General features: G+C 32.0%; 7 protein-coding genes across 13 annotated transcripts in view; 2 read left to right on the forward strand and 5 right to left on the reverse strand.

Moving 5' to 3' along the window:
- Nucleotides 1–465: 465 nt before the first annotated feature.
- LOC105200887 (dehydrogenase/reductase SDR family member 4) lies at nt 466–2,460 on the reverse strand. Its single transcript, XM_011168678.3, has 5 exons — nt 2,213–2,460; nt 1,839–2,016; nt 1,467–1,691; nt 978–1,112; nt 466–885 (listed from the first exon to the last, which is right to left on the reverse strand). Exons 1-5 carry the CDS (start codon nt 2,371–2,373, stop codon nt 715–717), a joined length of 870 nt encoding a protein of 289 aa, XP_011166980.1. The 5' UTR covers nt 2,374–2,460; the 3' UTR covers nt 466–714.
- Nucleotides 2,461–3,765: 1,305 nt separating this feature from the next.
- LOC105200886 (peptidyl-prolyl cis-trans isomerase E) lies at nt 3,766–6,920 on the reverse strand. Of its 2 annotated transcripts, none has more exons than XM_011168677.2 (4): nt 6,780–6,920; nt 4,935–5,104; nt 4,250–4,609; nt 3,766–4,138 (listed from the first exon to the last, which is right to left on the reverse strand). In XM_011168677.2, the coding sequence occupies exons 1-4, from the start codon at nt 6,811–6,813 to the stop codon at nt 3,821–3,823; spliced, it is 882 nt and encodes a 293-aa protein (XP_011166979.1). In that variant the 5' UTR covers nt 6,814–6,920; the 3' UTR covers nt 3,766–3,820. The 2 variants fall into 2 exon arrangements, with proteins under 2 accessions (XP_011166979.1, XP_039308779.1); XM_039452845.1 differs by lacking the exon at nt 6,780–6,920 and adding an exon at nt 6,668–6,688.
- Nucleotides 6,884–10,054, forward strand: LOC105200884 (succinate-semialdehyde dehydrogenase [NADP(+)] GabD). The gene is made up of 2 exons (XM_011168676.3): nt 6,884–7,107; nt 8,092–10,054. Exon 2 carries the CDS (start codon nt 8,122–8,124, stop codon nt 9,640–9,642), a length of 1,521 nt encoding a protein of 506 aa, XP_011166978.1. The 5' UTR covers nt 6,884–7,107; nt 8,092–8,121; the 3' UTR covers nt 9,643–10,054.
- Nucleotides 9,871–13,957, reverse strand: LOC105205924 (lipid droplet-regulating VLDL assembly factor AUP1). The gene is made up of 3 exons (XM_026131191.2): nt 13,638–13,957; nt 12,450–13,357; nt 9,871–11,575 (listed from the first exon to the last, which is right to left on the reverse strand). Exons 1-3 carry the CDS (start codon nt 13,676–13,678, stop codon nt 11,346–11,348), a joined length of 1,179 nt encoding a protein of 392 aa, XP_025986976.2. The 5' UTR covers nt 13,679–13,957; the 3' UTR covers nt 9,871–11,345.
- A 726-nt stretch (nt 13,958–14,683) lies between these two features.
- LOC105200883 (type 1 phosphatidylinositol 4,5-bisphosphate 4-phosphatase) lies at nt 14,684–17,608 on the reverse strand. The gene is made up of 6 exons (XM_011168675.3): nt 17,321–17,608; nt 17,041–17,225; nt 16,585–16,794; nt 16,241–16,381; nt 16,104–16,158; nt 14,684–15,805 (listed from the first exon to the last, which is right to left on the reverse strand). Exons 1-6 carry the CDS (start codon nt 17,403–17,405, stop codon nt 15,720–15,722), a joined length of 762 nt encoding a protein of 253 aa, XP_011166977.1. The 5' UTR covers nt 17,406–17,608; the 3' UTR covers nt 14,684–15,719.
- Nucleotides 17,609–17,683: 75 nt separating this feature from the next.
- LOC105200882 lies at nt 17,684–19,840 on the forward strand. Its single transcript, XM_011168673.3, has 3 exons — nt 17,684–17,965; nt 18,064–18,240; nt 19,057–19,840. Exons 2-3 carry the CDS (start codon nt 18,146–18,148, stop codon nt 19,697–19,699), a joined length of 738 nt encoding a protein of 245 aa, XP_011166975.1. The 5' UTR covers nt 17,684–17,965; nt 18,064–18,145; the 3' UTR covers nt 19,700–19,840.
- A 394-nt stretch (nt 19,841–20,234) lies between these two features.
- LOC105200951 (E3 ubiquitin-protein ligase lubel) overlaps nt 20,235–21,228 on the reverse strand; it is a 28,602-nt gene continuing 27,608 nt past the window's right edge. For 4 of the 6 annotated variants that reach the window (XM_039452842.1, XM_039452841.1, XM_039452840.1 and 1 more), the window contains one exon: nt 20,243–20,758. In XM_039452842.1, coding sequence (XP_039308776.1) covers nt 20,729–20,758 — 30 coding nt within the window. In that variant the 3' untranslated portion in view covers nt 20,243–20,728. Of the gene's footprint in view, nt 20,759–21,228 lie in introns of all 6 variants that reach the window. The other 2 variants (XM_039452843.1, XM_039452839.1) reach the window with 1 other exon arrangement.

Here is a 21,228-nt window from a genome sequence, read left to right on the forward strand (position 1 = left end):
GCAGGATGGAACTTGAAATTCGTATTCGTATATCTCAATATGAGCATGTTTTTTTAAATTTATCGATTGATCAATCACATTATGCACAAATGCAACTTCTGTAAAAATTACATTTGCGCATAATGCAATTGATCAATCAATGGATTAAAAAACGCCCTACATTTGTGACCTCAAACATACATTTTTTTATATTATATCAGTCATTTATTACCTACAGTGACATAACTAAAAAAAACAAAGTTCATTCCCAGACAGTATTATATAAAAGATTTAGAAAGTATTTATAATAAAAAATTACAAATTAATAAATACATGAAAATCTGTGCTCTCAAAATTTGAAATTAATATAAAAGTCATAAAATAAATGAAAAGCTAGATCGAAGTGTTAGTTATAACAATAGTTTAATAAACATTTATAATATTTATATTTAAATATCATATAAATATGAAAATATTTTATAAATATGACATGTAACTGCATTAATATGTATTTTACCATTAATGTTTTTCATTTTTTACAAGTGCAAGTTCTTGCATATTTTTTACCCAATTTCTTTACATTTATTAATATAACCAGTGTACCAGAAATTAATAAAACCTACAGATATATACAATCTTTTACAAACAATACCATAAAAAATTTCCCAGCATTATTTATGCATACAAGTATATAAAAAATAATATAAAAAAGTATGTTATATATTGTAAAATGATTTAAAGCCTCGCGTTTGTTCCACCAGCTACTATTATAGTTTCACCAGTGATGTAAGCAGCATCATTGCTTGCTAGAAATGCAGCTACGCCCGCAACTTCATCTGGCACTCCAAGTCTTCCCATGCTAGTATTTGCTTTGGCAAGTTCGTGTGCTTCTTCCGACTCATAAAGCTGAAAACATAATATTGTTCATATATGAGAGATTCTTTCGACATAACTTTGACAAGATTATGTAACTTGAAAATAATTATAAGAAAATATACCGCTTTTGCAAATTTGGTCTTTATTATTCCTGGTGCGATGCCATTTATACGGATCCCATCATGTGAAAGATCTTTTACAGTAGCTTTAATCAGACCCAGTAAAGTAGTTTTACTAATCGAATATACACCCAATAACTGAAAAAACGTTGATAATGATATTATTTTCCTATAATAATGTTTAACAGACAAAAAAATTAGAAATTAAAGCCAAAGCATTTTTGATTCTGGTATATTGTTGTGTATAAATTTTCACTAATTCAAATTTGCTATAGTTTTTTTTATTAAAATTTTTCTAATTAATATAGTTATAGTTACACAAATAACATTTAACAAGATTCTTTCTTACAATAGTGTTAATTTAATTAATCTAACACTTTACAACCTATAAAATAGATAAAAAAAGTAAAAGATTCTTAATTATAGGGGTGATTTTTTATCCAGTATAAGAAAAATATAAATAGTATTCTATATATAATTAATCAAACTTACATTAAAGGGCTGATAACCAGCAATTGATGTTACAATGATAATAGAAGGTGATTTGCCACATTTAAGAAGCGGCAAAGACTCTTTCATCAGCAAGAATGTAGATTTGACATTGATATCAAAAATCTTATCCCATACTTTTTCAGTTTGATCCAACACTGGACCGACTACTGGATTAACAGCTGCATTAGACACCAAGATATCCAAGCCTCCAAAATCAGATTTGGTCTGTAATTTTTCATAATTTTATAACTTATTTTTCTTTCAAAGTACACTAATCACAATTACATTTAGACAATAGCCTACGAAGAAAACTTATAGAAATGAAAATACAAACTTCTCTCAAAGAAAGTGACGATTTGTTATGTCGCTTACTTTTTCAAGTAGATTTTTCCTGTCCTCTGCCTTTGCTACGTGGCAGATGGTACCGGCGACTTGCAAACCCTCGGATTTAAGCTCTTCCACAGCTCTCTTCACGTTCGCTTCCTTACGGCTACTAATCATCACCTTGGCACCTTCCTGCGCTAAACGTTTCGCTATGGAAAAACCTATTCTGTAAAGATTAAAATCATAACCTAAGCACAGCATTCAAAAACAATTAAAAATTATAATTATAACACGCAATACGTAATTTATAATTGTTTTCTATATTACAGAATTAAAAAGAATAAGAAATTTTTTAGAATAAACATTGACATATTGACATTGCAGAACATTCAAACATTAAAAGTATAAAATATTCGCATTACCCCTCTGTGGATGCTGTAACAATAGCAACTTTTCCTTCTAGTCGATTGCATTTTATCAAGGGAGATACGTTAGCACTGAATTTTCGAACACTTTGATTGACTGTCGTACGGAGCATTGTAAAAGATGTGAGGCAAATACGTTTAACGTTGTGCAATATCATCGTTTCATACGTTCCACATTCTCACGTCGCCGCGACCTTTGGTACCTAATAAAATCATTGATATCTCTGTAGAAACATAAGCATATTCTATGATGTAACACATTTGTTACATTATGCATAATATAACATTATGCATAATATAAAAAGAAAAAAAAAGGAATGACTTGACAAATTTATGTGTGTATTAGTTTTACACACATAATAACACACACATTAAATTTCTTATCTTTAAATCGTTCATTACATAAATAATTTTTCTTCAGGCATATAGTAACTATGGTAATTAAGTATAAGAACAAAATCGTACATTTAATATTTTGAAAACTCATTAAAAAAATCTGAGTAGTTTTTACTGGAATTTTACATTTATTATCTATTTTATCTAACTATACATGCATTTGTATTTACCTTTTTCTTATAACATTAATTATAACATTGATAAAAGTTGAAGAAGAAAATATTTTTTAAAATAAGCAATTTTTTCAAAATTTTATTTATATTAATATAATTAATATTAAAATTATGTACAAAATTTTACAAACTGCAATGATCTTATGAATAAGGATTTAGGTTTTAAAATTAATATTTTAAAGACTCCATTTAAAAAATAGAAAATTTCTGGATTTGTTTAGTTCTTTTGCTAAAAATATATTTATTACTTATTTATATAACACACACATTTATGTATGTATTTCCCATTTTCTGTTTGATTCTTGCTAGATCAAAGTTGTTCACAATGTAATGCTACTGACAGAAAATGATTTGGCATCATAATTTTAACAAAATGGACTTTTAATAAATGTATAATATTTGTAAAAAATTTATAAATATTTACATATATGTATTATAAATATTTATATTTTTATATATAGTATGTATATATTATAAGTATTTATAAATATTTATATATATGCATGTATTATAAATATTTATAAATACATGTATGTATACATATATTTTTATTAACTTTTATTACTATACAAGTGATTCAACAATTTTTTCCTGTGAATTTCTTTTCTTCGAAAAACCAAGAAATAATGTAATTAAACTGTAATTAGTTATAACACTTATATACAATTTTCTGTTTTAATAAATAACCATACAAATACTTTTTAGAAATGTTAAAGTATATGTAAAAGTCATTGAAGAATTTCTTATATTTGTAAAAAAAAAGTAATGAAAACTCAGAAAAATGTCATGACTCAGTGTTAAACACAATAAAATAATATATTTTCTTAAAGTTTATACTTTTTTAAAGTCTATATATTTAAAAATATTTAATTAATAAAATACGAAAATAAAATTTATTAAATATTCAAAAATCGTCTACTTTTATTGTTTGAAAATATAAAAATCAATAACTATAAAGGATTTAATTATTAAAATTTGTAATTGACTTTTTTTTATAAATTCTGATTTATTACAAAACATTTTATATATACAAAAATTACACTAATTCTCCACAAGCAGTTATGACGACTTTTTGTGTTGGTGTGCCCCCCTTTGTCCCACATTTTTCAACCTTTCTAAGTACATCCAATCCACTGAGAACATGCCCAAAGACAACGTGTTTTCCATCTAGCCACTCCGTTCTGGCAGTACACATGAAAAATTGTGATCCATTTGAATTTGGACCAGAATTGGCCATTGATAGCGTTCCTGGTCCTGTGTGTTTCAAATCAAAATTCTCATCATCGAACTTGTTGCCGTAGATCGATTTTCCACCTGTTCCATTGTGATTTGTAAAATCGCCTCCTTGACACATCTATAGAATGTTTATGTTAAGGATTTTTGCATAATGTAAAAAAATAGGAATAAATAAAATTATCTGAAATATTTTCCAACAAAATAAAAAGAATATGATATTTAAGGATACAAAATCTGGAATAATTCTGTGAAAGGTGCTGCCCTGATATCCATATCCCTTTTCATGCGTACAAAGTGCCCGAAAGTTTTCTGCGGTCTTTGGCACTATGTCTGCTCGTAACATCATAATAATTCTGCCGACTTCTTGCTTTCCAATGCTTATGTCAAAGTAAACCTGAGGATTCTGCTTTGCTTTCTTCGGCTGCGCCACATCATTTGTCTTTGTGTTGTCATCGCTCTTCAATGTCTCGCCCGCGTGCTCTTGCAGCCAAGCATCGTCCGCCCACACTGGCTTCGATGAACCTTCCTTTATCTTTTGTGGCTTAGCAATATTTACCCTTATTGTTCGGCCAAACAATTCCGAGTCATTCTGTGTTAATCAACGTAGATTAATTTTGATAAATTATCGCGCTGCAAACGTAAACAACGTGTCACACTGTTTCTTACATATCCTTAATGATTAGATAAGCATAAAAATCATATTCATATCAAAAGAATATTAATGCTTTTTATATCCTTTAAGTTATCCATTTTATGTAAAATTTATCGGTATTAATTTTTAAGAGCTGACATTATCAACAAACAATTCATAAAATAAATGATCTCTGACAACGCAAAGTCTAAAAAATTCTCAGTATCAGATTATAGCTATCAAACAATTCATCAATGTTGTTACAAATATTTTACAAATATACCATGTTATCTATAGCTGCAGCTGCATCCTCTGCCGTCTCAAATTCAATAAACGCAAATCCCCTGTGCTTTTCAGACTCATAGTCCAGTGGTATTTGGACGTCGACAATTTCACCAAAGGGTATAAACGCCGCGTGCAACACCTTCTCGTCGACCTCTTCGGCTAAACCACCTAAAAAACAAGATATAGAATCAAATTAATCTGATAATTTGCGTGCAATATTTTTTGATAACAATTATAGCAAACATAATTTCTCAAATATACAAATAAATAATAGCAATTTGAATACATGTAGATGTAGAATAACTTCAATCAAACTTTGATTAATTTAATAAGTAGGTAGACAAACTTGCTAAATAACATTTATAGCAAATATTTTGTGAAAAAAATTTATTAATTTTTTCTTGCTGACACACTGAAAAATTAATTTAAAGATGACGAATTGTACAGTTAGAAATTTTACTGTTAGCAATTATGACAGTTGAACCTTGACAAATAACCCTAGAATATTATTCACATTTTTCTTTAACACTGCTCTAGATTTTCATGTTGAAAATTTGTCAACATGATTAACACTCTTTGCACACGATTGGACAAAAATGTCCAGCACATTTCTTTTCTCTGAAATATTACAAACACTTGGCCAAATAGCAATATTTTCTAGAGTTGTTCAAGTATATGTAAGAGTCGATGAAGAATTTTTTTATAATAATAAAAAACTAACTCAAACACAAATGACCCAGTCATGCACACAGAAGATGCTTAAAAATCATGTATGTATAGAGTGTTAAAAACGTTTTACACATTTTTATGTTTATTTTATGTCTACTTTTTATGTTTAGGTTGCAAGATGATGGAATAACTGCGCTAATGTTATTTTAAAAATTAGTGTAAAAAAATCTTATCAAATGTTATTTTATTTCAAAATATCAAAATTTTAATAACAAAACTCATCACAGTAAACTTGAATTAGCAAGAAAAAATTTAAAGAAAGTTCAGAGACAACAAATTGTAAAATGAGAAATTTTACTGTTACTTAATCACAGACTAATCCTAGAATATTATTCATATTTTTCTAGCATTAACAAAAATTCATCAAGATAATCAAGAATATTTTTACATTTTTTATGTCTAGATTGCAAGATATTAGAACTCCCTATAGTAAACTGCTATTATTTGCCATTGTTTTGACATCAAAATAACACCAAACATGTTATTTGTTGTCATTTGGTTGTTAAAACAACAAATAACAGCAGTTTTCTGTAGAGAATTTAAATTAAACTAATACTAATGTAAATAAATTTTATTAAATTATTTAAATTATACAGTTATTTTAAGCTATTAAAATTTTAATAACAAATATAATACTAAATGTGAATTAATAACAGAAAATTTAATTCAAAGATGATGAATTATACAGTACAAAATTTTACTGTTAGCAATTAAGTATCAGTTGAATTGATCACAGAGTAGCTCTGTGGAATACTACTCCTATTTTTCTTTCATTAATCTAGGTAAAAATCCAGATAATTAAGAATTGTTTAACTTTTTTTAAGTCTATTTTATGTCCTTTTTTATGCCTAGGTTGCAAGAAGTTAAAATAACTGAATTGACGCTACTCTAATGTAAAAAACGTTTTATTTTAAGCTCAAAATTTCAACAACAAAAATTATCAATTTCAATAATAAAAACTGCATTGACTTTAAAATAATACTTGCATGAAAATTTACCTACAGTAGCATTCTAAGGTTAAGTTATTCGGAGTTTGATTGAAGTAAACCTAAAGGTTAGGTTACGTGCATTAGATACATTAGGTTATCATTTTTTATCACTAATTAATACATACCTACGTATATAGTCCGCTTTGTATTACCGCTCATGATACGAATAGCTTTGCTGTATTTTTTCACAGTGCGTACTTTCAACACAACAAATAAGCCAGCCCGATAACGAGCGTGTTGACTGAAGGACGCCGACGCGTCGGCAGCCACGATACAGTTTGCCACCGAGGATTTATAAGTCGAGCGCGATGCGATCGACAGTGAGGAGAGGACGTCCCTTACATAAGCTCGTTCTGTCAATCGTGCTTTCAATTAACAACATCACCCGACCGGTTGAACGTTAAACGAATCAGCGACGCTCAATACTATCGTTAAACTGATAACCTATTGAAGGTAAGTGTTGAAAGTGTTATTAAAATAGCTGAAACAAACACAATTGTTTTAGAATTAGAAATAGATTAGGGATGGATTACAGATAAATTAGAAATTTGAAATAGATCTGTGATTGTAAACATTGTTTCTCTCACATGCGTGTCACATATGGAGAGAAGATGTCATACATGATTATTGCCATAATAAGAGCAATTTGACATAACACTCACTTGATACACTACTCAAACTTACATTACTAAAAAAGTTTGAATGTTTTAAATTTAAATCGTTAAAATTTTATATCTTTTAACACTCTGCACACATGTTTTGTTGACACCTTCTCTGTACATGTCAGATCACAATACTTCTGAATTAATTTTCATTACTTTTACATGTATAAAAAAATTCTTCAATGACTTTTACTTTTACATTTCTAGAAAGAGTATTTATATGGTTATTAACTTAAAAAAAGTTGTATATAATTAACTCATAATTACAGTGCTCTTTATTTTTCAAAGAAAAGAAATTGTGTACAAAAATTGTGTTAATGCAATTTTGTTGTAATGATGTATTATAGAGGAATAATCAATAGCTCTTTGTGCAGTTTATTGAATTCTCAACAGAATTCTCTTTTTGCAAACAGTTCAAAAATAACAATTTGTGCATTATATTTAACATTGTTATAGCAATTGTGTTGAGTAATATGAATCATTACACATGAAGAAAATATAAATTGTACTGACTCTAATTTAAACTTTAATTTAAGTCAATGCAATTTATAATTTAAACATATAGATTTAAGATTGTGATTTGAATATGACAAATTAAATAGATGGGCTAAGATGATCATAGCAAAATCTTGGTGTTGAAATAATATTTTATGTAATTTTTTTTTTTTTTTTAGATACAGCTTCTAATTTATAATTTATATATATTTTTCAGCTATGTCTGAAAATATTCCAAGTTTCTATTATTCCATTATTCTTCTAATGTGATTTTTTTCAGGATATTAATTTGATTACCAAGTGTGAGAAAATGCTTAGAGCAAAGCTATTACAACGTTGCCTGTCGTATGACATGCCTTTGAACTGTAGAGCCATGCATCTCCTTAGAGATAACGCTTACGTTAATGGGAATTGGACAGGCGCCAGTAGCAAACAGACTTTTCCCATTTGCAACCCAGTCGACAATACTGTTATCGCTCATGTTCCTGATATGAATGTTGAAGATACTCAAGTAGCCATCGACGCTGCTGCCAAAGCCTTCGAGTCGTTCAGTAAAACCACGGCCAAAGAGAGAAGCGATTTGCTTAGAAAATGGTACAATTTGATGGTCGAGCATTTCGAGGACTTGGCTATGATCTTGACTAAGGAGAACGGAAAATCTCTCGCCGAGTCTAGAGCGGAGATCAAATACGGGAATTCTTTTGTCGAGTGGTTTTCGGAGGAAGCTAGAAGAATAGGAGGAGAAGTACTGCAGTCTCCCATGTCGAATAGAGAATTGTTTTTATTAAAACAACCGGCCGGTGTAGCTGCCTTAATCACACCATGGAACTTTCCACACGCTATGATCACTAGGAAGGCGGCCGCCGCGCTCGCCGCTGGTTGTACGTGTATCGTCAAACCCTCCGAGGATACCCCGTTGACGGCGCTGGCGTTGGCAGACCTCGCGGAAAAGGCAGGTTTCCCCGCAGGGATCTTGAATGTACTCACCACGAATATAACGAACTCCGCCGCTGTTGGCCAAGAGCTTTGCGCAAATCCAAAGATAAGAGTATTATCGTTTACTGGCTCCACAGCTGTAGGAAAGATCTTATATAAGCAATGCGCCCCGACCATGAAACGGCTCGCCCTCGAATTGGGTGGCAACGCGCCGTACATTGTATTCAAGTCCGCTGATGTAGATTTAGCTGTGAACAGTGCTATGAGCAGTAAGTTCCGAAATACCGGTCAAACATGCGTCTCGGCAAACAGATTTTTCGTAGAGGCTGATATCTTTGACGAGTTCGTTAGGAAATTCGTGGCAAAGATTGAGACGGATATCAAGATGGGAGACGGCAGTAAAGAGGGTATCACTCACGGGCCTCTTATAAAGAAGAGTCAAATGGATATAGTGTACGGTCTGGTAAAGGACGCGGTTCAGAAGGGTGCTAAGGTGCATTGCGGTGGAAATCCATTGCCAGATCTCGGACCACTGTTTTTCGCACCTACTCTGTTAACCAATGTAACGAAAGACATGCAAATTTACAACAAAGAAATCTTTGGACCCGTAGCCGTAATCAATAAGTTTAGTAGTGAGGAAGAGGTAATGAGGCAGGCCAATGACACACCGGTCGGTTTGGCCGGATACTTTTTTTCACAGGACATATCGCAAATATTTAGGGTTGCGCGTAAGTTGGAAGTTGGTATGGTGGGTGTTAATGAGGGATTAATTTCATGCGCGGAGGCTGCTTTTGGTGGAGTGAAAGAATCGGGTTTAGGAAGGGAAGGTTCCAGTCATGGGGTCGAAGATTTTCTTGATATCAAATATGTATGTGTTGGCAATCTTAAATACTGATACAAAATACATTTTGAACAATAATCACTGTTATTCGATAATGGTTGCTACAAATTAACTATAGACAATAATTACCATATAATTGATAATCTAGTACATAATAATGAGAAGATTACAGTGTTCTAACGCGACTATGATTGTGACTTTTTGATTGTGATTATTTACATATAATTCTATTAATTTTCTTTTAATTTGTTTTTTTTTTTAATAACACTGAAGACAATTTAATTTGAATTTTTTAAACTCAAGTAGCTTTATTTTAATTTGTATCATATACATTTATTAAAATTTATGCTTAACAATTTATTACTATATGCGTTTATTAATAATGTTAAATAAGATAACATTTCAGTGATAATGTTAAGTTTCTGTAGTGCAATATATATAATTTAATTATAATAGTACAAAAGTATCGTTTTTATATTTCATTTTGTTAATCTATTTTTCCTATGTTATAGATTTCATATTTTTTATATTACATATAACACGTACAGTACAAAACAAGTCTTCCAAATTTTATAAATGGAGTACAATATGTAAGAAATATTTAAAAGAGGCATAAATACATTTTTTCCTACCATTTCCATTTCTTCATCTATTTTTTCCATAGACATTATATGCTTTAATTGTATATCGTAATTACTAGGAATTACGAAAGGAACTCCATGGAGAATTTTAGACAGTATATATAAGAATTATGTAATATATATATATAATATATATATACATATATATATATATATATATATATATATATATATATATATATATACACACACACACACATATATATATATATATATACACACATACACAAGTTATTTAATTATACTATTATAATTATATAATTATAATTATAAATATATATAGATTTTAAATTTATACATATACTGTTACATAGGTATCCCATACTTTTCTTTGCTTATATTATTTTTTTAATAAATATTTTTTGCTCGACGTATTTTTTTATGACTTAATTATTAATAAAAACTTGATAATTAATTATAAAAATGATTTATATATTTTTTTTTCTTTTTTTAAATGAATATATATATATATATATATATATATATATATATATATAGATTCATTTAAAATTCTATTTAAAAAATTTCGATAACTCTAACAGAATCATGTAATTATTATCTGTATTTGTTTATTAGTGACTTAAAAATTATAAAATAAAATTTGTATTATATATATTTATAATATATATAAATATTATAATATACATACCATATAAAACATTTTTATATTGAAAATAATATAAATTTTTTGGCCTTTTGTATTATACAGTAAAAAAGTATGGTATGTATCTGTGATGTTTCGTTTATCTACAATGAAGTAATAGTAATTGATAATCCGATATAAAAGTCTTAATCTCCCTGCTGCTCAAGTGTGTAATTCCATTATTACGATCAATAACCATTATATAATACAGCTGATAATTGCATTATTTAAAAAACAATTTCTTTTGTAAAATATTGCTTACAATTATAATGGAAAGGTATATATATTTGTACAATTACGTGTGATTATATTTTAGAAATAAAGATGTATTCACATAAAGTAATAGTAAATATAATACATGAATATTAAAACATGTTTTATATATATATATATATATATATATATATATACATACACATATATATATATTATAATGACAGTGTTATAACCAGAATAAAATAGTAGTAAGAGTGTCAGCAGTTTGTTAGTCCATGTTTCTTAATATACCTTTCCCTTGCTTCTTGTATCATTTTCATTTTCTTCTCTTGGAAGGAAGTGGTACCAAGCACTTTATCTTTCGCAGAACTTGAAGATCCGCTGGACGATGTCGCAGACGATTGAGCTGGCGGATTGGGTTCCGGAGTGTAAGTAACAATGCCATCAAGAATATTGGCGATCGTAACGTCAACGTTTCGAGTTTTCACTGTAATACAAATCAGAAGAACAAATTTAATAATTGCTGTTATATAATAATTGAGATAAAACTAACAACGGTTATAGCAGGATTTTAGTACTTAATAATATTTCTTATGTAATTTTATAAATATTTTCTAGTTTTTTGAATTGCGCGCCGTTATTTTCGGCTTTGTGAAGCACGGTTTAAATTGAACCAGAATACTATCACAGTATTAAATTGATAATTTAATAATATTGATGCTAATAAGCATTTATAAGATATAAGAAATATTGAACATTAATAAGAAAAATGCAAGACGTGTTACTCTTTAATTTCGCTGAATTTTGCATATAAATTAATGTTAATATATACAATAATTCACAGATAATCATGTTACAAACCTTTTTTTAATCATTATATTAATATATAATTTGCTTCTGGAGAAAAATTTGTTTAAAATAATTTTTTTGTATTTTTCTGGTTAAAGATAATATATTTTTTATGTAAACAAGAAAAAAAATATTAAGAAAGTGAAACATTGTCATTATTGGGATTTAAATCTGGAGACCTTGAGTTTCAAATGTGTAGTCTAATTGCTTTTATTATTTAATATTTTTCAAATCATAGAGCAAATGACAAAATATATGTTAATTTTTTCAATACTTAATCACTTTCTTTGTAATATCTTACTATGATCATTGTCAGCCTTTTTAAAATTATAATTGCTATTACGTTGCAAAAAATTGTTATGCAGTCATTGTATAGCAATTTTTTGCAACGTAATAGCAATTATAATTTTAAAAAGGCTAACAATGATCATAGTAAGATATTACAAAGAAAATGATTAAATATTGAAAAAAGTATAGTAAGGTTAAAATCCAGATTTCAATTATATACATACTGAGATCTCGCAATATCACACTGTGTGGAACCAATGGAAGTACTTCGCTGACTTGACGAACCATCCTTTGTATTTCTATACTATGTATAACTTGTGAGTTTGGCGTATTTCTGTTAGAACGCGCATTACTGAGTATCCTCATACGATAGCGCTTCTCATACTCTGTTTTGTCCGACACCGTATGAGAACATGTCTGAAGTCCCAGGGCGTCCGCGATATCCTTTTCGACTTCTCGTACAAGTATCTCGTGGTCAGCATTTCGTCTGATTTTCAGGTACTTGAGTGTGAAAACTGTATAGGGCACAAACATAAACCAAAATACTTCTGTCAACCATGTTGAAGCCAATGAGGTAAGATGCACAGGTACAAGTTCTGATCTTGATGCTCTAATGGCAACCGGTTGGACAGACGTTTCTATACTGAACGGCCAAGAATTGAATTTCAATAGTGCAACTTGGCTGTTAGTAGTGCCGAACTCAGGCTGCACAGCCACACTGTACGTGGAGTTGGAAAGAAATTGCTTTATGTTAGCAATAAGCGACTCCTTATTGCTCATACTCATCTTTTGCAATCCCAATGCATTACTCAAGGCAGTAGGTAGCTCCCAAACGCTGGGGATTAGCGTCTCCGTCGCGCGACGTAGAGCGACATGATCCAGAACGGACACATTATTGGCAATTATTATCCTCGACTGTTTGTCTCTGGGCTCACTTTCAGTATCGATTTTAACCAAGATGCCAAAAGCGATTCTAATGCCGTAACTTAAAAATGTTCGAAGGAAATTGCAATCAGGTAGTAGCGATGCTAGAAGCCAGAGCAGTAATACCACCAAGAGTCGCAGCAACACAAGTACAAATCCTACTGGCGAGTACAATATTACAAGTAGGAGGCGCCAACCGTTAGGAAACCTAAATTCATAATAACATAATTAAGTTTTTTAAATACTTTGTGTTGAGTTCGAGAATAACAATTGTAATAAAACGTGATTAGTTTCGATTTTCTCTAAATATTCTTTACAAAGGATATGCCATATGTAACAGAAAAAACAATAGTCATTCACTTGTAAGAATACCTTCCATACTCTTGTGGTTTTCAATCAACATTTACGATGAGAATAACGTAACTGGATTAACTGATAGCTTATGCTCGTGAGATTCTTCGCGATATTTGCAGAAGAAATCGTCTCACCTGCTTTTGTTAAACAAATCCTGAATATCAATTTGTGACATCTCTTACACCATACATCTGTCACATTTGAAGGTATAGTACTCGGTGTACGTATTTCTCTGGTAATATCCACGCTGTTAAGTCGAATATCGTCCAGACGGCGACGCAATTATTGTTTTGACCCTTTTTTATCACATACTTCTCAGTAACCTCCCAATTGATGCGGATTTTCCTTTTTGTCACTTCCAGCAATCAGCTGTTCCGCAGTAGCGTGACGACACTAGGGATTTCTTTTTTTACCCACGTTTTAGCGGGAATTTCAAGTATACTCGTCCAGAAATTATTTATCCAATGATTAAATCTAATTTAGAGAATATATAGATTGATTCGAATCTATCAGTGCATTCCGTTTCACCCATAATGCATATGATGTATCATGTATCCTTATTGTTAAATATTAAACAAGGATAAATGGATGCATCATGCACATCGTGAAATGGAACGCACGTTATAATTAATATGTTTGCGCCGTTATCTATATAAAATTATCTAAATAAAGAAATAGCTTTATTTTATCTTTATTTAGATCATACATGAATATTATCTCCATCTTTGTCTTAAATAAAAAGTATTATCTTTTTCTAATTATCTAACAATAAGTTAATGTATGTATACATGTACATAAACAACAATGAGTATGAAGTGAATTATTGTTCTTTGCAACCTCCAAGTTACTATTTATTTTAATAGAAACAGGAGAATTTTTTGAAATGATAACAATAGATCACACAGATCAGAAAATAGTGCAACGTAAAAATTGCCCCAAAATTATTATAAGTGCTTTTAAAACTTTCACAAAAAACTTTAGCAATCGTAATAAATTACATATTCTTTCTATATTTTTTAACTTTGTTTTTTATTTTTATTTTTATTTAAAACAAAAGAACATTTTTTTATTCCAACTTTGTATATTTATTCGCACAATGTTTCGTATACAATTAAATATTTGTCTTTTTTTACTCGATTTCAGCTAAATTTATTCACATGTTACGTAATAAATACAGCTGTTAATTTTTTACCAAACGGAATTTATTTTTTTTTAACAAGTATAACATATCTTCCATTATGATAAGGAAACTAATATAGAGATTGAGAGTGAGAGTTATCTATAGAAAGAAAAGTTGTATTTAAAAGAGCACATTGTAGATTATGAGGTATATAACAAAAATCGCCGATCAACAGGAATATACACATTTTAATTTTCATGACCGATGAAATCATCTTATGATAGTGAAAACTTAGAAAAACCGTCTCGCAGCACTTGTATAATAACCAGGAAAATTTTGTATATGGATTTGTATAATCTAAGTGCGTTATCTATAATATTAATATATACAATATGGTACGCTTGTATCTCCCACATAATTTCATTCATGTGTGCTACAAATTCCATATAAACTAAGAAATTAGAAATAATGCAATATTTTTTTTGTTTTCGATATAGTTGCTTTAAAGTGGAATAAAAGAATAAATTTTTAAAAAGATTCGCACAGACTCATATACGAGTTTTAAAATTTACTTTATATGTACGTTTGGAATAATATGAATACATTTGCACTTTGATTCTACTTATGTGCTTGATACGCGTGATACGTGTTATTATAGAAAGCATATATGTACGTATATATAGCATATTTTCTAGTCAAGTAGGTTGAAAATAAAACTCGGAAAACCCGTAGCTATTGATCCTATGCTTGTACATATAAAAGTGCATAGAAACAACTCTTCGTAAAATACAAGTTTCCGAGAGAGATTTCCTATGAATTATCTTACCTGAGGAAAGCGTCGCAATTATTTGCTTTCTTCCTGATCACGAAACACGTTCATATGTGTATGCGTATTATATAAGAATGTATACATGCATTATCATAAACAATACAGGTTGCATACGCACATATGGCCATGTGTACATATACCTATCTTTGCCTCAAAAGTACTTGTAATGTCACATTACTATAAACATTTGTTCTAAATAGGTTACATGACATTCATCTCAGTGGGATTGATTTTGTATTGTTGGTTGTTCAACTGTTGTTTGGGAGACTACATGGGACCCTCTATCAAACTGATCTTCATCGTACAGTAATAAATGCTGCGTCCCAAGCATAAGAGCGCTAATAGAAATGCACCTGGAAATATGATCCAAAAATGTGTGATGGATAAATTTTTGAAATGATAACTGAATACTATGAATAAATTATCAAATTTTGAAATATGAGACATTGCTTTAGCATTGCCAGATGGGGAATCTTCCCTCAAATTAATGTTTTGTTATTGTACGGGAGATTTTTTTAGAAGATAAAAATATTAGATCTTCATATTTCTTTCTCCTAAAAATTGTCTTAATCTTTTTACTGTTCGAAAAATTCCCTGTGATGGGAAAAAATTTCTTCAATCTAGCAATGCAATTACATTGTTTATACCTACCAACATATGCTACATAAATTCCACCGTTTGTTTTTACATATTTATAGGTCCCGACCTGTAATTATGTGTAGCATATAATTAATATCAAAGAGATCGTCATTACAGATATGAACAAGAATTCGAGCTTTCACACTTACTGTTACAGCTATAGCAATTACTAAGGCTATAATCCCAACGATAATGAATACAATTCCTCTTCCTCTGGCAAAGTCTGGACCAACGGAAGATATCTTTCGACAATGTGGACATCGAGCCAAAGCATTATTTAATGTGTTAAACTGTGGAGGAGTTTGACAGAGAAGTGAAAATCAGTGAAACAATAATACTTTGATACACCATGGGTGAGTTCGAAAATTCTACTCATCAGGTAGAGTAACTTTAAGTGACCAATTTTAAGATTTCTTCATCCTGATCATTCTAAGTTATTCTACCTAACGAGTAGAATTTTCGAACGTGTCCCATCTAATCTTTGATGACTCACCAAGAATGTGTCATGGCAATGAGCACAGCCTACTCTGCACATGCCTGGCATGGATAGAACTGGTGGTGTAATGGGGCTTGGAGCCAGATTAATAATACGTTTACAGTTTGGCCTGGGGCAGGCAATACGTTGCGAAGAACTCTTGCATATGAGCAGACAATTGCACGGACATCGTACATACTTCTTTCCAGGTGGAGCGTTTCGTATAGGCTGTAAGAAAAGAAGAAACCGTGGAAACTCATAACATTAACCCACCATTTTTTTTTTATTAACTCATCTAAAATGGTAGCTACATTAAAAAGAAAAGGGTCATTAAATTTTTAAACGGTCGAGCAGAATTTTTTCGTTTGGCATAGAACCAGAGATTCATTCAAAAGGCGGAAACCAAAGAGTTGGCAACCATGACCGCCATGTATCCGTAAACAAATTGCAAGAAAACAATCTCTGGAAACGTACTGTGGCTTCGTTACACTGACAACATTTGACGACGTGCTGATCCCTCTTGCCGGAAATATCTATCATCGCTTGACAAACTCTGCAGGTGACCATCGGCATGCCGCCCTGGATGGCGGACTGGTACGGCGGCGGCAGCTCGTCCGGCCCGATCGTGGAGACGGTGTGAACATTGGGCTGCGTCTCGTCTGAAACGACAGGTAGGTGAGAAGATGTGACGAGGAGGAGACTCTTCAACGACGATCGCTCGGGCGTGAGTGTTTTACACGCTCATGCTCCGTACCAATTGCATCGTTGCTATGTGAGCTATACGTGACGTTCTCGTTCTTCAGCAGCGGCTGCCGCTCGCCCTCCTTGCCGTCCCCCATGCCGAACGACGACGACGACGGGATCTAACTCGCTGCCACGGCACGACGGACGCACGATTCACTTCTATTGTTTGACAGGACAGCTCCCGGTGCATCGATGACAAGGATGACAAAATACGAATTCCCCCCTCCGTGTCGTCCGTGTCGTCCGTGGCGTCGCACGTAACGCAGAAGGGTAACCGCGGCCCTCGTTGTGGTCCTCTTCCACCTTGAGAAGGCGAGAGAACCGCGTTGTCCCGGCTTGGAGCGGGACGAACGTACGCGGGACGAACGTACGGTGTGGATGTCGGCGAGAGAGAGACGGCAGAGCGAAAGAACGACGACAGGCACGGGATGAGTTTTGGAACGTATCTCGCCGGCGCTCTCGCTTTTCCTCACGTTGGCCACACTGCGTCGGGTGATGTCGACACGAGCGACACGGACACGGTTGGCGGGGGCCGCACGTCGAGATTGGTTATGAAACGACGATGGGGCTCGGGCAATTATTTTTTTTTTAAGCAGCAAGGCACCCCAACTTAATTCGCGCTGATTGTCGTAACGGTGGTAGGGTAGTCAGCGAGGTAGTCGAGGCACACGCTCGCGCGTTGTCCTTTCGCGACTTTGGAGAGTGGGGAACCACGCGAGTAGAGCGTAGCGAGCGTCACGATTTGTTTTGCAGGGACGGCGCGTGATCGGTCGATCGGCGTGTTGTAAGCGCATACAGGAAAGCACGTTGTTCATTGACACTTTATAACAATCAAATGGAGACTGTTAAACACTTGTGGAATGTCAATCAGTTCGTGACGAAGGAGCTGGGGATTACGCCGTTGGTTATGGACTTGCAGTTATTTTACATGTAATTTCCTGCACGCTTTCGTTGACATTATTTATAATTAGATGAAGAAATATTAAATCGTGTTGTATTGAATAAATGATGTTGCAACTTTATTGCTTGATTGTTATTAGGGGCCGTCTATGATACGCGGAGTAAGCTTGGTATGAAGAGTAGGTATAAAGCTGCGTACTTCCTGTGTAAGAAACTGGAATAAGGGCATCAGCAAATAAATTCATTTTATCTGTTATTCCTACTCCAGCCTTTATGCTTACTTCATATATTGTAGATGACTCCTTAAGGCAAATTAAAATAATTACATCAAGAATAATTGTATAATCATATCTTGATAATTATAAAGCTGATAATCTGGAAAGAAAAAAATTAATTGTACTTTTAATTTCATATATAGGCTGTCCCAGACTTTGAGATTATTTCGAGACAAAAATCTTAGTACCAAAATGTTGAATAGTTTTTAAATGAGAAGGATTTAGGGTTAGCAAATCAAACTGTCTGAAATTTACAGGCTCAGGTATAGCACATCGTATGGCCTTGTGAAGATATATGCAAAATCAATATAAAAAATGAATATCATATTTAGAACACCTTTACTACTGTGTAATGTGCCATATTTGAGCGCACAAATTTTGGACAGTTTAATCTGGCAACTTTAAACTTTTCTTATTTAAAATCTACTATAGCTTCGACATTTTGATAGGATTTTTGTCTCAAAATGATCTCAGAAGTCTACCATTGATAAGTATCATGCAAAGTCTAGGACACCCTGTATATTAATAAATTTATAAGATTTTTCTAAATTTTTTATTAAAATGTTTTCAGGCAGAAATGTAAAAATCTCAGCAAAATTATAGCGCTGCCGCAGCAGAATTTTGGACCCTTGGTAACATGTTCGCATTGTGGATCACTTTGGAATACTGTGGGTCATCAAGTTCGGATATTGAGTGGCAAAAGAGTATCTAAGTCGGTGAAGAAGATCGTGCGATGCATGAATGAAAATCCAGATCAAAAGATTCCAAAAGTTCGTGCAACTCTGGTGCAGAAATCTATAAAAAATGAGATGAATAGATTGGTCATTAAATGTTCTGTTTGTTCCAAAAACACTGAATTGCCATTCAAGAAAGAAAGACACATCAAGCCACTGAAATTGAATGATTCACAGACAGAGACACCGCAAAGTAGTAAGCAAAGCAAAAAGAAAAAGAAAAAATCAAAGGACAAAACTGCCGGTTTAAATATCTCAGGCTGCACACCTGTATCACATTTGAACAAGAAAGATAATAGTAGAACATCTGCAATATCACCTGTGCTCACGCCTAAAATAATACGAAGTAACAAGCCATTATCTACTTCCTCTAAAAAACCCAAGAAATTGAATATAGAACGATTAAAACGTATCATGGAAAATCAAACAACACCTGCAAAAAGAAAAAACTTGCACAGTTTTCTATCCGAGCTCTATTGAAAAGGTAGATATTTATATGCAATATGTACATATTGTAAATTATCATTGCATAATAGTGCATAATATTTTTTAATAAATTGTTATAACAAATGTCTGAAATTAATTATTAGAAGTACAATTAAAATTCCAAATTTAGAATCATATCTTTATCTTTAAGATGTTAATAGACAATATAAAAGTGCATGTAGATATATATATTTTTTTGTGTAAAACATTTTCAATTATTTGTCGTCAAAGAAACAAATAACGGTTTTCTACACAAGTTTCTAAAATAATGAACTGAGAAGAGCTAATTTTAGTTACTTTCTAATTGAAAGGTGATTATCATTGAATCATTCGCGATTTAAAACATGAATCTTATAAGTGTTTCATTTAAGACGTTTTAAAGACGAGATTTAAACAACGATGATAAATATTCCAGACACAGTGTCTGAAAACATCTTTAAGATGTTTTAATAATATTTTCTCTCTATTTTGGACACATTTGACATATTGTCTGGGACGGTCCTTATTAATTAAAGTTAGAAAGAAGGAATGCTATAATTTTTTTTTAATTAAACGGTCTATTTCTTGGAAAAACAGTAATATAAAGCAGAAATAAATACGTACTTTCAAACGTTAATCCTACAACTCCCATTAATGACTATTCTATCTATCAAGATGTAAAGAAACGTTCGATCTTTACACATCTGTAGCCGTTAACAAGTAGAACATGTAGTGATGAACACACTATTTCTCCTCGCCGAATGTCTGCGAATGTTCGCGAATGGGACGTTTGAATTAACATATAAATCGCATCACGCCACGTCGAAAAGTAAACAAGTTTTCGGCAAGTTTATATCTAGGCGACGTTCGTATTGCACTACTCCCGTTCCATGGTCCTACATTATTTTCACTTTGCGGGCTTATGGTCCATGCAAAATAAAATAAATACACCTATACAATATACGGTTTGTCACTTATATGGGCTTCGGATACGTCGCGCGTCCGTTTTTCTTTTTTTTTCTCCCCGAGATTCTCCGCCGCAAGTCACTCCAGTGGAATCTCCTGCTTTACGACCTGCAACATCGGAGTATACTTTATGCACGGTGAAGTTGTAGAATTTTAATGTATTCCCGCGGCACATACCTCGCTCGTATACCTTATTTACTTCGATATCCGCATAAAAAAAGACAACTCACACACAGGATAGGGAAATCGTTATTTACGCAGAAAGGGAAGCTGCGAACGGCCGTGTGGATCCGCGATGTCGGGCGTTAAAAGTTTTATTTCGCTTTAAATGGCGCGTATAAGCAGAGAATACGATAGAAATTCTCTAAATTTTCAGAATGAGAATCATTGTCAAATATTGACGAATGAATGAAACTTAGCTTAATCCGTACGTTCAGCATGGATTCCGAATTCGTAATGCGCGCTTTATCAAAGTTTAAACATTTTTACGTTAAATTATGTAAAGATGTAGAGAATCCATTCAACTGTTTCGAATTGATCAATACGTTATTTTGAAACTCCGCCGAGAATCCATACAG

The sequence above is a fragment of the Solenopsis invicta genome, chromosome 8, assembly GCF_016802725.1.
Source record: "Solenopsis invicta isolate M01_SB chromosome 8, UNIL_Sinv_3.0, whole genome shotgun sequence".
Classification (NCBI taxonomy): domain Eukaryota; kingdom Metazoa; phylum Arthropoda; class Insecta; order Hymenoptera; family Formicidae; genus Solenopsis; species Solenopsis invicta.